General features: G+C 37.3%; 1 protein-coding gene across 3 annotated transcripts in view; it reads left to right on the top strand.

Annotated features, from left to right (window-relative positions):
* The window catches only part of FNDC3A (fibronectin type III domain containing 3A), a 111208-nt gene that overhangs the window by 92074 nt on the left and 5249 nt on the right, over window positions 1-13885 (top strand). For all 3 annotated transcript variants that reach the window (XM_066544990.1, XM_066544989.1, XM_066544991.1), the window contains 10 exons: window positions 1160-1298; window positions 2926-2994; window positions 4289-4407; window positions 6439-6544; window positions 6636-6811; window positions 7877-7990; window positions 9199-9348; window positions 9433-9716; window positions 11627-11836; window positions 13207-13373. In XM_066544990.1, coding sequence (XP_066401087.1) covers window positions 1160-1298; window positions 2926-2994; window positions 4289-4407; window positions 6439-6544; window positions 6636-6811; window positions 7877-7990; window positions 9199-9348; window positions 9433-9716; window positions 11627-11836; window positions 13207-13373 — 1534 coding nt within the window. The remainder of the gene's footprint in view (window positions 1-1159; window positions 1299-2925; window positions 2995-4288; window positions 4408-6438; window positions 6545-6635; window positions 6812-7876; window positions 7991-9198; window positions 9349-9432; window positions 9717-11626; window positions 11837-13206; window positions 13374-13885) is intronic.

The raw sequence follows: 13885 nt of genomic DNA, 5'->3' as shown, positions 1-13885 counted from the left end.
TCTCTTGAACTGGGAGGACCAAAACTGGACACAGCATTCCAAGCATGGTTTTAAAAGTGCTGAGTAAAATGACATAATTAAATCCTTTGTTCTGCTGGGTAAATTCTTACTGATGCAGCCCATGAAACAATTTGGTTTTGCTACTGCCAGTATGCTTTGCTGATTAATTTGGCTTGCTCCTACTCAAATGCCAATGTCCTTCTTAGCAGAGCTGAAAAAAGAACTGGGTAGAGTCAGACCCCAGACTGCACTGGTGCTGGGATTATTCCATCCCAAGTGCAAGACCTTTCTTTGTCCAAAGCTCATCCAGTTCTTGTTCATGCAATATTTCAGCCTATTAAAGTCTGTATGATGGCTCTTCCCTCCAGCATATGTTTGTCTTCTCCTAGTTTGGTGCTATATGCAAATCTGGGAGCATCACTCACTCCTGTCATCGGGATCACTTCTAAGGATAATGAACAGAATCTGACACTGGATTGGCTGCTGACATTTGATTGCCCACTCATGAGCTGCTGCTAATTTTTCTTCAAACCATTAGTCAACACTCTTTGAGCCTGGCATTCTGTCAGGTTTTCTACAGCCATCTTGTGGTCCATCTGTTCTATCTTAACCAGCTTGTCTACATAGATGTTGTGGAGATCAAACTAAAATTAGGCTAGATGATGTCCCCAGCTCTCCCCCATTTGTTAAGCAAGTTGTTTCATCATGGAAGCACTCAGGTTGGTTAAACACTATTTACCCTTGACAAATATAATTCCTTGTCCTTCACATGACTTTCATGACAACCTTTGCCATAATGATCCTCAGGACTGAAGAGTTTATAAAATCCCTTTGCTGTTGTTAATACAACTTACCCATATAAATACCTTTTCTATCTCAGTATTTTTGTAAAAGAAGGTGCTATACTAGCATGGAAGGAATTTTTTTAAGGATTTGGTTTTTTCTGGCAACTTGCATGCATTTATATTTTCAGTATAGTGGTTGTTTAACTATGAGACTAAGGAAAATGTAAAATGAATGTGTATAATAACTTTAGTTTTTGTGTTAATTTGTTATGTGTCTGTCAATATATACAATATAAATTAATTTGTCCTTACCATAAACAGTGAATAGCATACCACTATCCAATGTGTTTATAGTATTTCATATATATTTGCAGGTCATTGCTTATAACTCAGAAGGGAAAAGCAGTCCAAGTGAGACAGTGGAGTACATTACTTGTCCAGACAAACCTGGAGTACCTTCAAAACCCACAGTGAAAGGAAAAATTCATGCACAGTGTTTTAAAATAATCTGGGGTGAGAATGTTTTCCAGCTCTAATTGGAGTATTTCTTCTGTATTTTTATTATATATTATATATGTAAGATATTTTTTATACAGAAGGTCAGGTTTTACTTTAGTAACACTTCAGTCAACTGAGCCATTATGATCCATTTATATTGAGAAATACTGTCTCGAAATACTAAGTGGGGACAGTACAGCTAATTATATGGGAAAAATAATACGCTTACTGTGATAGGGACTGTTACTGCAGAGGACTGCAACTCTTCAAAAAGTGTGGTTAATTGACGTACTAAGAAGTTCTGTTTCTCTGGCACAAAAAGTAGGTGCATGTCATTCTGGATTCTTATTGAAAGAGAAGATTGAAGTTCAACCTGTATCTTCAAACTATTTGGTTTTGAGAGATAAATTTTTATTTGCTAAGGATGTTGAGAAACTTTTCCTTAAGCTCAGGAATTTTTAGCCTTATCCTGTAAAATAGGAGAAGGTTAAACAGTACTGTGCCATGCAGTGCTTTAGCAGAAAATCAAACAGTAAAATACTACATTTATTGTCACTTTTTACCTATTTCCATTTAATAATGCTTTTAATTTTTTAGCATCAGTAATAAGAAATTTACTTGTAGAGTACAAATAGTACTCAGCAGGTCCAGCCTTGTATCTTCCCAGAGTGCTTTGCTACCTCAGGACTTGATACTTGATCTTTTATGTACGATGCATAATGTATTAGGTTATTGAAAATACCTGATTTGTATATCAAAAATGATCTAAAATATCAATTTATATATAAAACTGTTAATTGTCTTTATTTGGAAAAGTGATGCTCTTTCTATGTGGTAATTATCATGACAATTTTATTTTCCATTTGGAATAATTTCCTTCCAACCAAAAAAGTGCTATCTGCCATCTAAATCTCATTTTATTCAGCTGGCATTTTATGATACATAACCCTTGCCTAAGAGCCAACATAATTTCATCCAGCACAAGCATAATGTGATGTTTAGGCAGGAGTACCCTTCTGTGTTGAAGTATAATGCTGTCTTTATATTTGTTCAAAATGTTGTTTCACATTACTTTAATTTTGCTTTTTCTAAGTCATCTTTGAGAAACAGTATTAGGATAATATGTCAAAGAAAGGTCTGTAGATTTGTATCTTGTACTTGAATACTGTACCAGGGAGGATAGTACACTCAATTTCTAGTGATATATTAGAAGTGATAAGTCTTAAGTGTAGAGCTCTTGACTATTTTATTCTGTCCCAAAATAGTTAGGTTTTTGAAATTCTGCCCTTAAATTTCAAAATATTTTTATATATAAATCCATATGATAATGGTCCAAATTACATTAGAGTCTGTGACCCTGAATCCATACTCAGGCACTTAGGACTGAAATGTTTGTTGTGGCATCTCCCAGGGGTGATTCCCTTGTCCCTTCTCCTGTGTAGAGTGTTCAGAAGGGCTGAGGGCTGGCTTTCACACAACAGGACTTGGAATCATTTGCTGCTGCCCTGGACTAGTATGCTCTCTGTCTAAATAAGCACCCATCTCCAGCTGTCTGTTGATTTTGCCATTGGGAAATTCTCCCCAAAAGCTATAAAGCCATTTCACTTACCTCACTTAGTGGGAATATTGCTGTTTTTTACAGATCCACCAAAAGACAATGGAGGAGCAGCAATACATACATACGTTGTGGAAATGTCTGAAGGCTTAAGTGGTAAGTATTAGGATCATACATTGGCATTCACTTGTCTGGGGATTTTTTTCCTGTCTCTGTGTGCATGTGGGAAGAATAAAATGTGTATTATTACTGGGAAAGTTAATGCCCAGGACTGACATCAAAAAGAAAATAGAGGCACATTGATGCTTGTACACAAGAAGTTCTTTTTCTCTGATTTAGAAAAGAGAGATGCCACAAAATTCTGTGACGCAAGAGATGCTTTTTGTTAAACTTACTAATTAGGTCTATTCAGTTTTGGAAATGAAATGACACACTTGAGACATTTTAGGGCAAGAAGACAGGGACATATAGCTTTGTTGTCTGCATGGCTGATGAAAGAAAAGCTTGTACTCCATTTATCACTATTAAAAGAGAACAATGACGCATCTGGGGTAACTTTCTGCTATTTGCTTTTCTGTTCTTTCATACAGAAAGGAAACTGACAGTATTTCTAAACTGGACATAAACCTATCTTGCTAAATTATTTAAAAATCTAGTTAAGTAGCCATATTGAGTTCAGAAACACAGTTACATCAAAAATGAAAGTTTAAACTTCTTCAGTGCTGTGTCAGATTAAGACAGAGCACTGCCCCTAGATATGATGGGAGCCCTCTCAGGCTGTTAGTCTATTGCTTTCCTCTCTCTGTCACATGTCCACATTAAGCCACTTTGGAATGATGCACCTAAGCCTTTCATGCAAATTTAGTGAGCTGTGCATTACGTTTCATTCCCAGCCTTCTAAATTCTGTGGTATATCGAGTTGTTGGAGATTTAATTAAAAGTCCCCAGGTTCCCTGCTTAATATCTTAAAAAGAAAGACAGAATGCTCAAGAGTTTCTGATTTAAGAGTAGCAAATAATGGAATCAGAATTTCACATGGTTCTGAACCATTCAGGAACCCAAGGAACGAACTTCACCAATTGTAAACTGTAGTTACAGCCTGCAAAATTATAATGTAATTTGAAGCTTGTTTTCCATGAAAAATATTACTTTTGTATCTTTCCTGTTTATTTGGTAATGATGTTGAATGTGCTTGCTGACCCAGTAAGTTCTTTTCTAGTTAAGGTAAATCCCAAATAAGGAAGCTATTTCACTTCAGCAGATCTACATGTAAGAAACGTTATGAAATTATAGAATCTTCCAGGAAATTCAAACCAGTCTCAATTTCCATTTTTTTCATAAACATCAGGCACACATTTATTTTAGTGAAATTTGGATACCTGCTGTGGCTGGTACTGAAGTGTGGCAAATTCCACTTTGGCTCATTGCCCGCTTATTCCTAACCTTTCAGGAAACAAGTGGGATACAATATACAGCGGAGCCGCTAGGGAACATGTGTGTGACCGTCTAAATCCGGGCTCTTCCTACCGGTTACGTGTATATTGCGTTGGAGAAGGAGGACAAAGCACGGTAATATCAGCTAATATTTTTATTAAATAAAATTCTCTCTGTAAGAAAATCTGGTCCAGTAGATATTTAAGCAAATATTGTGCAGAAGTGCCTAACAAAATAGCCATAATTAGAACATCAGAGAAGTTCCAGTATTGCTGCACAGTGGTTCGAGTTTCTGCTCATTTGTTAAAGAAAAATATCTAAGTATTCTTTCCTGATATATTGTGTTCGACATGATAGTCTTATTTACAGAAACAGATACTTTTCCTATGTGATACATTTATACAATGTTATTTATTAAGGCCTATCCCAGTACAGCAGTTAAGAAGGGTACTTGAAAAGGCTCCCCATGGAATTGGTCACAGCACCAAGCATAACAGAGTTCACGAAGCATTTGGACAATGGTTTCTCACATAGTGTGATTCTTGGGGCCAGGAGCTCGACTTTGATGATCCTTGTAGATCCCTTCCAGCTCAGAAGATTCTGTGATTCTATGAATTTAATGTATTTCCTACTTGTCTGAGTAGCCAAGTTACCCCAGCAGGCAGGGGAAGATGTCTTCACTCAAGCTTTACAAGGTTGTGCTTCCCTTGCTCTCTCAAGCACAGTTAAAATGTTTAGATTGCCCTGCTTTTCAGTATTCCCACACAATTTGCTGTGCCATACTATTCTCCTTTATACACACACATTGCACACACACACACATGCACTGTAAGTTCTGTGGTGTAATTCAACTGCCAGTGCCAAAATGTCTTGCTGTATTTGCTCTGCGTTCTCAGCAACAAGTGCAACAAAGCCAGCCCTGGCTCTCTGCCGACTTCCAGCAGGGCTTTCCCGGCAAGCTGCTCTCAAAAAAACCTTAATGTCTTCCATTCTTGGTGTGTGTGATTTCTACCCAGCCCTGCCTTGTGACATGAAATGTATGTGCTCTTCCTCTACATAGAAGTCTCCTGCAAGGATAACCTTGACTACAGCCACCTTGCCTTAAGAATAAATCTGGACTCCTTCAATGCTGGCTTGGCTTGCAGGGCTTTCCCGGTCATCAGTCCACAAGTCTTTGGAGACTTTTGTTCTGCCTTTTGTTCTGTACTTCCCTACAGCCCAACCCCATGATTTTAGAATTAACCTTAAGTACCAAAGAGAAAAATAATTTCCAGAAAGTTCTTATACTTTCTGAAGGTGTCAGAAATCAACAGAAGATCTATGAAGATGTAATTAACTCTTCTGCAGCTTCTCATTAACATATGCAAAACTTTTAAGTAGCAGCAGTTGTTCAGTGCAACAGTATATTCAAAGGAGCTGAAAAGCAGCAGATCATCCAGTCCACTCTTTCTTGAACACACATAGAATCCAGCTGTGAAATGAGATTCTGAGATTAATTTCTTCTGTAAACCTGAAGGCTTTCCAACTTCCTGTTTCTTCTATATCAAGCTGAAGCTAATAACCCCTCAATGTCTCTGCTCACTTCTGTCTGCATCCAGAACAGTCAGTGCCATCTGCTGCATGTGTTATGTTCTTAGGTAATTTTTGCCCAAACTTCAAATCAGAGGTGGAAACTTGTTGCTCATTAGGTATTGCTAAGCAATGAAAAAATTGAAATATCTTTTTTTTTAATCTCTTCTGGTTGACACTTCTGCCCACTTTGCTTTCTGAGAGGTTTTTCCATGGAAAGTACATAACCCTTAGAGTAAGGGTTTAGAACTCACTAAACTGCAGTCTGATGCAAAATAGATTGAATTTACATTGAATAAGTCATATTTCAAGCATCTGTACTAGGTTGTACTGATAATTAGCCATTGTTTTTAATTCTACGCCTTGCATATGTACCCAAATACAAAAGCAAATTTTGCATATTGTGTGATTATTTTAGCATGGTTTATATTATGAGAAATACATACTAGATCACTTCAATATCTTCACATATTTGAAGATGTCATTAAAAAAGGGGATGATCTTGTTTCTGACTGAGGTGTTTGCCTTAACTTATGACATAGCTGATAGTTCTTGGTTTGGCCTGGATAACTTCATTAATCTATCTTTCTTTTTTAGGTAACTGATTCCTTACTGGTGCAGACACCAGCAGTGGTTCCTGGTCCATGCCAGCCTCCAAGGCTACAGGGTAGACCAAGAGCAAGAGAAATTCAGCTGCGTTGGGGTAATTTTATTACAAGTGTTAGAGATTGTAAGGGATCCAAATGTATTACATGTTAAAATTGAATGAGCTTTTCTTTCTCTCTTATTTCTAGGACCGCCTCAGGTAGATGGTGGTTCACCCATTACCTGTTATGGTCTGGAAATGTTTCAGGCAGAAAACGATGAACACAGAGAGGTTTACCAGGGTTCTGATGTTGAATGCACTGTGGGCAGCCTTCTTCCAGGGAGGATGTACAGCTTCAGATTGAGAGCAGCTAACAAGGCTGGGGTAAGGAGGCAGTCTGAAATGAAATTCGTTACTGAGACTGCAATCACTATTAAGGATTTTTAATTTCAAATGAAGCATTTAACAGTAATTTTAAAATTAGGATTTCCAAATGTGGAGTCATTTGGGTCATGTAGCTTATTGTTGTGTGGGAACAGACAGTTAAACATCAGTTTATAATGAAGGGGATTTTTAGATGAAGGGAAGAGAAAATAGCTAATTATGTCTTTTATCTGAAAAATAATATTAGGAAATCATTAGGAAATGCTAAGTACTTTATTAAAGCACTGTTACAACTTCACTATTCTCAGGTAAAGTAAGGTAGCATATTATTTTTGTATGCAGCTTTTTAAATTGATTGACCTTTATTTTTACAGCTGGTGATGTCCAGAACATAATAATTAGTGTTTCCTGACTCTCCATTTTTATATTTAGTTTAACTTCTGAGTACATGTTCTATCAGATACAAGACTATTTTCCCTTTTTGGAGTATTAAATGTGTTTAAATCAATTGTTGCTGTAGAACAAGCTTTTTCGTTATGTACCCAATGTCCTGATTTGTTCAATAATGTACACTTCATTGAAAACTGTCAGGGTGCGTTGACACTTTGTGGAGAGATCTGCAGCTTAAGCCATTAAAGCACTATCCTAACTTTTATCTTCCCTCCACCCTGCAAAGAATGGTTCATTGTTCAGCAGTTTTTGAATCCTTTATTTCTTTTACATAGGTATAAATAGGCAGTACCAATTGGTTTATGTTCCAGTGCAGCCATGATGTAACTTCAGAATAAGGCTTTGGATAGTACTTCCCTGGTTTTCCCAAGAGACCTTTGAAGTGTCAAATTTATTCACATTGCATTTGCTGGAGTGAAGAAAAATTTATAGCTGTTTTGGACAATAGTCAGATACTGAAATAAATCTGGAGTCCACAATCCACAGAAATTTATTTTATAAAGAAATAATACGTTTCAGGTTGCAGTTACATGTCCCTACTGTGGTAAACTGTTTTTTTTTTAAAGTAGTATTTTCATTTTTACAATGTAGTTGTATCAACTCCCTTTTTAACAGTTTGGACCTTACTCAGAAAAATGTGAAATAACTACAGCACCTGGACCCCCGGATCAGTGCAAGCCCCCTCAAGTGGCATGCAGATCTGCTGCCTGTGCTCAGGTGTCATGGGAGGTAAGAGTGCCATGCTAACACTTGTCTTAACTTAATGGTCTTCTGCATTTTTGAGTTCAGCTTGAAAAGTCTAGTACTGTGTTTTAATCACTTTATTTGTAAGCAAACTTACCTGATTATCCAATAGGTAAAACTTTGGTCATTCATCATGCCCATATAAGGCAGCAGTAAGTTGGCAGGCTGCAGGTACTGGATCTTACTGTGTTCTTTTGTTTAAAAGTTTTGCCACAGCTGCTGCTCTGCATTTCTGAGTGATGCAGTCTCTCTTAAAATTTTTCTTTAACATAGTTATAGTTCCTCAGAGACAATGTATCCACATAATACAATGGATTATTGTGCGCTTCTTGGTTTTATAATCTGATTTAATTTTATATAATTACATCAGTAATAATGTAGCAAAAGCCTCACAGACTTCCTATAAACCCATAGTATTTAGATATCTGATTTTAAAAAATGCAATAGATAAAAATTAAGCTTGTAAAAAGAAAGATTCTATCTGGGAATACTCTTTAAACACAGCTTTTCAGTGGCTTAGAGATGGGGTGAAGTATCTGAGTTACAGAACTGTACAGAAAAAAATTAAACTGGAAAGGAGTGTTCGTGCTTCCTACTGGAGGAATGTCAGAGGAGCACTCCTTAAATACCTACAAGGCAAAACCTTTTTTAAAAAATACCATAAAACATTCAGGTAGAGTTAATTTGAGTGATGTTAGATGTCTGTTTTACAGAGTCACACAGTAATTGTCAATGTCCATCTCCTTTTGGGGATCCCAAGACAGGACATGGTACTGGAGATGCAACCTCACAAGTGCTGAGTAGGGGGGAACCATTATTCCTTTTACCCTTCTTGCTGCTCATTTGGTAATACAACCAATATGTAGTTAACCTTCATCAGACATACAGTGCTGATTGTTATTCAACTTTCTCTCCAGGACACACAGGGGTTTTTTTTGTTATAGGTTGCTCCTCAGCCTGTACTTTTTTGTAGCAGTCCAGGACTTTGTGTTTGCAATTGTCTTAGTTGAACTTCCTGAAGTTTGTATCAGATTCTGCCTGTTATTTGTATTGTACTAAATTAAAAATCAGCAAAGAAATGGGAGTGTAAGACTCCTCTGGAACAAAACCAAAATATAGATGTGGTGAGTTTTGTTAATTTTTACTCTTATGTCAGTATATTTAGCTTCTAATTGTTGCTGTCCATTTTAAAGGTGCCAGTGAGTAATGGAGCTGATGTCACGGAGTATCGACTGGAGTGGGGCGGTGTGGAAGGATGCATGCAAATCTCCTATTGTGGGCCTGGGCTCAGCTGTGAAGTGAAAGGGCTTTTGCCTGCCACTATATACTATTGCAGGGTTCAGGTAAAGATGTAAAACTGTTGTTAATGAAATCTGGAAACGGGAATTGACTCTGCCATATAAACATGGTCTGCTTTGGATTTGCAGGCAGTGAATGTTGCGGGTGCAGGCCCTTTCAGTGAAGTAGTGGCATGTATGACTCCAGCCTCTGTACCTGCAGTTGTGACCTGTCTTCGTGGACTAAGTGAAGATGAAGTTGAAAGTCCACACTATTCTCCTTCCACATGCCTTGCTATAAGCTGGGAAGAACCATGTGACCATGGATCTGAAATCCTTGGCTACAGCATAGACTTTGGAGATAAGCAGCCAATAACTGTTGGGAAGGATCTGACCTATTTGCTAGATGGCTTACAGCCAGATACTACCTACAGGTATGTGATGCACAGCTACTTGACAGCCTACTGTTTCTTCCACAAGAGCAGATGCTTTGTTTCCTTGGTTTTTTATTGTCTTCATTATTACTCTCAGAGACACATTAGTGCACAGCCATGGAGCAAAAAGAAGTTTTGTAATGATGATCATCATAAATAGACATGCTATTTTTATTTTCTTCCAAAAACTAATTTATGTTAGTTTATTGCGGTATTGTTGTATCTGTCTGGTTAATGTGTCAATTTAACTGAATTCACATCACATATTCAGATGCATAACTGATTTTGGATTGGTTGCTTCTTTGTTTGAAAAGGTAAAATCCATCCAAGGAAGGACTATGCCCAGTCTGATCTAATGACAGCTCATGGCAACTTGCAGTGCCTTATCTCAGAGAAAGTGGAAGTCAGCATGAACAGTATCAGTTTGAAAAATCAACCAGCTATGCATCTCTTTTGAAAAATCATCAAGGGATGATTGCTGAAATCATCCCTTATGTTCAGTCCAAGGGTTACTGAAAAATATAAATGCAAAAATCAGTAGTTTTTCCTGAAGGCACTACATCTCTGTTACAAATACATGTCCTCAGTGTAAAAGGAGAATGGCAGTCCCACTGAAGTCAGACTTTTAACACCCTCTGATTTCAGTATAATTGGGATATCATGTGGCTATGCAGTTTTCTGAATCCTTAATTACTGTTTTATGGTTATATGTGAGAATACAGTGTTTCTTTGTGCCTTATAATTATTTAACAATAATGCTGGCAATCTGAAGAGCTGTTGCTCTGTGTGTCAGTAGACTGAAAGAAAGAGTCATTCCCATTGCAGAGATAGGTCAATACTCTGCCCACATAAGTTTTTTTTTAATAGAATACATTGTCAACTCCTTGTGCAAATGAAAAATTGCATGTATTAACCTTAGTCCTGGGCTGTAATAAATTACCATAATGTTAAAAATTACTGCAGTGAAGGAGAAATATTTATTCTCTAGCCTGCATACACATTTGTGTTTCCACATTTTGCAGTTGAATGGTTGACTGTTTCAAAATTTAATTAGTGTGATTACTTTTTTCCAGTTACCTAGATACTATTTTGGACAAGCAAATGTTAAGTCAGCAAAATTAAATTAGACACAGTTTGCTCCCTGTGGCTACCTGTGAAATATGTAAAGAGCCTCTGTTTTCTGCTTTTTCCTTTTCAGAAATAAATTTCTTAGCTAAGTCTTTTAATTCTTACTTACAAATCTAATGTACATTGTCTTCCTTGGAGTATCAAAGAAGAAAAAACCAAAACCCTACCTTATCCCCAAATATCAAGTTCTACAGTTTCCTCAGCTTTGTGTCCTTTGGCGACTTCTGGTTTTCATGTCTCACTTTGCAGGCAGACCCAAGGGGGCTTGTGTTTGCAAGTGCCCAGAGATGTGTTACTGGTGGAAACAGCAAGAGAGGTGGCTGGGTACCATTGCTTTATTTTCACACGAATAGGATCTGTTAAAAAAAGTCCATAAAAATGGCTGATAGTCATCCTTGAACTCACTTGATAAAGCAGTCACAGATATGGTATCCCCTCTTTGGGGTGGGTTTTTTGACCTTCCCTCATCACTGCAGTGTGGCTATCAAAATTTTGGTTTGAGGCCTGCACAGTCAGAAAGATGGACCACTCTTGAAGTAACTCACAGAGCTTTTACATCTTTTCATGTAATGTGAATTTACTTTGAGTATTTTCTATTTCTAATCAAGCCAGCTCCTTAAAATGTACGGAAAGTGATGCACCTGCATATTCTTGACAGTCTATCAAAGCATAATATTGATAAAAGTCTTTATTGTAGATAGTACCATTATTCTCTATATAATGACAGTTATTTTTAGAATCTAATTTCAAGTTAATTTATTTTCTCTTTTTCCAAATGCTAGGGTACGAATTCAAGCCCTAAATAGTCTTGGAGCAGGTCCTTTCAGCCACACCATAAAACTGAAAACAAAGCCTCTCCCCCCAGATCCACCTCGCCTGGAATGTGCTGCATACAGTTCTCAGACTCTCAAGCTGAAGTGGGGAGAGGGAACTGCAAAAGCATTAACTGACTCCATCCAGTACCACCTTCAAATGGAGGATAAAAATGGAAGGTTGGTTTTGGCATTGCTTTAATCTGCCCAGTGTTGCTGTGGTCTGATGCTTGGGAGATGGCAGCAAAGGGAAAATTCCTTTATGCTTTGGTGAATTTACAGCAGATGTAGGAGGTCATCTCTTCTGGCAAGGCAAGAAGGGCTCTAAGGTCTGTGCAGAGAAGTGCAAGACAAAAAACTTCATTGTTTTTTACTTACAGTTCAACATGAAGAGTTTAATGCTGTGTTTCGTACCAGCACGCTTTTCTCCCTCACTTTTGGTTGAATATTTGTCAAAGTAACAAGTCCAATCAGTGTTGTAAATTTTATAAACTTAATATCAGAAGGGATGAATGCTTTACTCCCTGTTGCCTTATATGCAGTTATTTTAGTGGAAATTAATACCATTTACTTTGAGGGATTCCTTCTCTCATGTTAAACAGAATGTCATCTGAGGTGGTACAGCAAGAACCCTTGCCCAAATGGTAAAATAAGCAGTACTGCTACAAAGTGTTTCATGTCTGATGAGCAGCTTTAGCTTGAAAAGAAAGATAACAGAGATCCACTATGTGAAATTGCTGTGCTGTAAGAAGGAAAATAAATTAGACTCTTTAAGTGGAAGGAAATTCATTGCCATTCTTAAAGACTAGGTCATGTGCAGGTACCATCTGTTTCAATCTGAAAGACAAGAAAAAGCCAAAAGTAGATGACAACCCCTGCAGGAAGAGAGAAATTTGTGCTGTATCCTGGGGACACCAAGACTGAAAATCGAACAAGAGTTGCCATGATCAGTTTGTGCAAGAATTGTCACATGAAGGACTGTGGCCACTGTACAAAACTCCCAGAAACAGATTTGGTGTGCACTAAAAGTGTCACTCTGCCCTCCTGTGCAGGTCTGCTTGAGACCATCTCCAACAATGATGTACAAAAGCAACTGGATCCATGGCACATTTTTTAGGTGTAGTAAGGGAGAGTTGAAAAGGGGCAAAAAGCTAAAATCTAGTTACCTAATTTTGAAAAGCTAAAGATGTTGGAGGAGTAGATGGCCAAGCAGAAAAAAAATGCAGTTCATTGAGAAACACAACTGCTGTCTTTTCTTATTGTTTCAAATGCAAAATAGTTTCTTAAAATGCTTAAGAACATTTTTGGTAAGAGAGAATCTGTAGTGTTCTTTGTGCAAGAGATTTTTATTTCAAAGACATAAGAAATAAAAACTTGCCCCTGGAAAATGAGCTTACTGTTTTATAGCAGCCAGAACACTGTTTAACTGTGAAATAAGTGTTTCTGGGCTTTTCATTAGATTCTGGGAAATTATGGGAACACATTTCAAGACAATACTGCTTCGGAAGTCCTTGTCTGTGTTCAAAATAAGCTGCTTGTTCCATTTTCAGGTTTGTATCCTTATACAGAGGACCGTGTCATACATACAAAGTTCAAAGACTCAGTGAGTCAACATCATACAAATTTTGTATTCAGGCATGTAATGAAGCTGGTGAAGGTCCCCTTTCTCAAGAATATATTTTCACTACTCCCAAATCTGTTCCAGCTGCCTTGAAAGGTAAGAGTTCTTCTTTTTTCATTTGAGTGGTGGGAGGATAGCAGGTTGATTTTGGTATTATGTTGTATTTGGGATATTGAGAATATTAAGCCCTTTTCAAGTGCAGGTGGGGATAGTGGGAGAAGGCTCCTTTCATGTAGTTGCCTAAAATATTCACTCCAAAAATGGAAAACTTGAGGTTTATGCATTCTTTGACCTAAGAAGTTTGTAGTTTGTTCTTCTGCTTACCAGGAGAGTGGCAAGTTAAGGTGAAAATGCTTTCTAGCATGTTTAGAATAATTTTAAGCATTGTTTGGGTTTTTTCTGGTATATGATGCAGACTTACAGTTAGTACATTTTATTTGCTTTCTCTTGGGTGTTACCTAAACTAGGAAGAGAGGCCTATATGAATTATTAGTTGCTGCTCCAGAAAACACTGGAGGAAGAATAAACTTGAATATGAATCTTTTGTTTCTCTGAGATAAGATAGGAGGTAGAATATATAATTTTAAAGATATTAGAATATGACAAGA

This window comes from Molothrus aeneus, chromosome 2 (genome assembly GCF_037042795.1).
Source record: "Molothrus aeneus isolate 106 chromosome 2, BPBGC_Maene_1.0, whole genome shotgun sequence".
Taxonomy (NCBI): domain Eukaryota; kingdom Metazoa; phylum Chordata; class Aves; order Passeriformes; family Icteridae; genus Molothrus; species Molothrus aeneus.
This window is presented reverse-complemented; position numbering and strand designations above follow the sequence as displayed.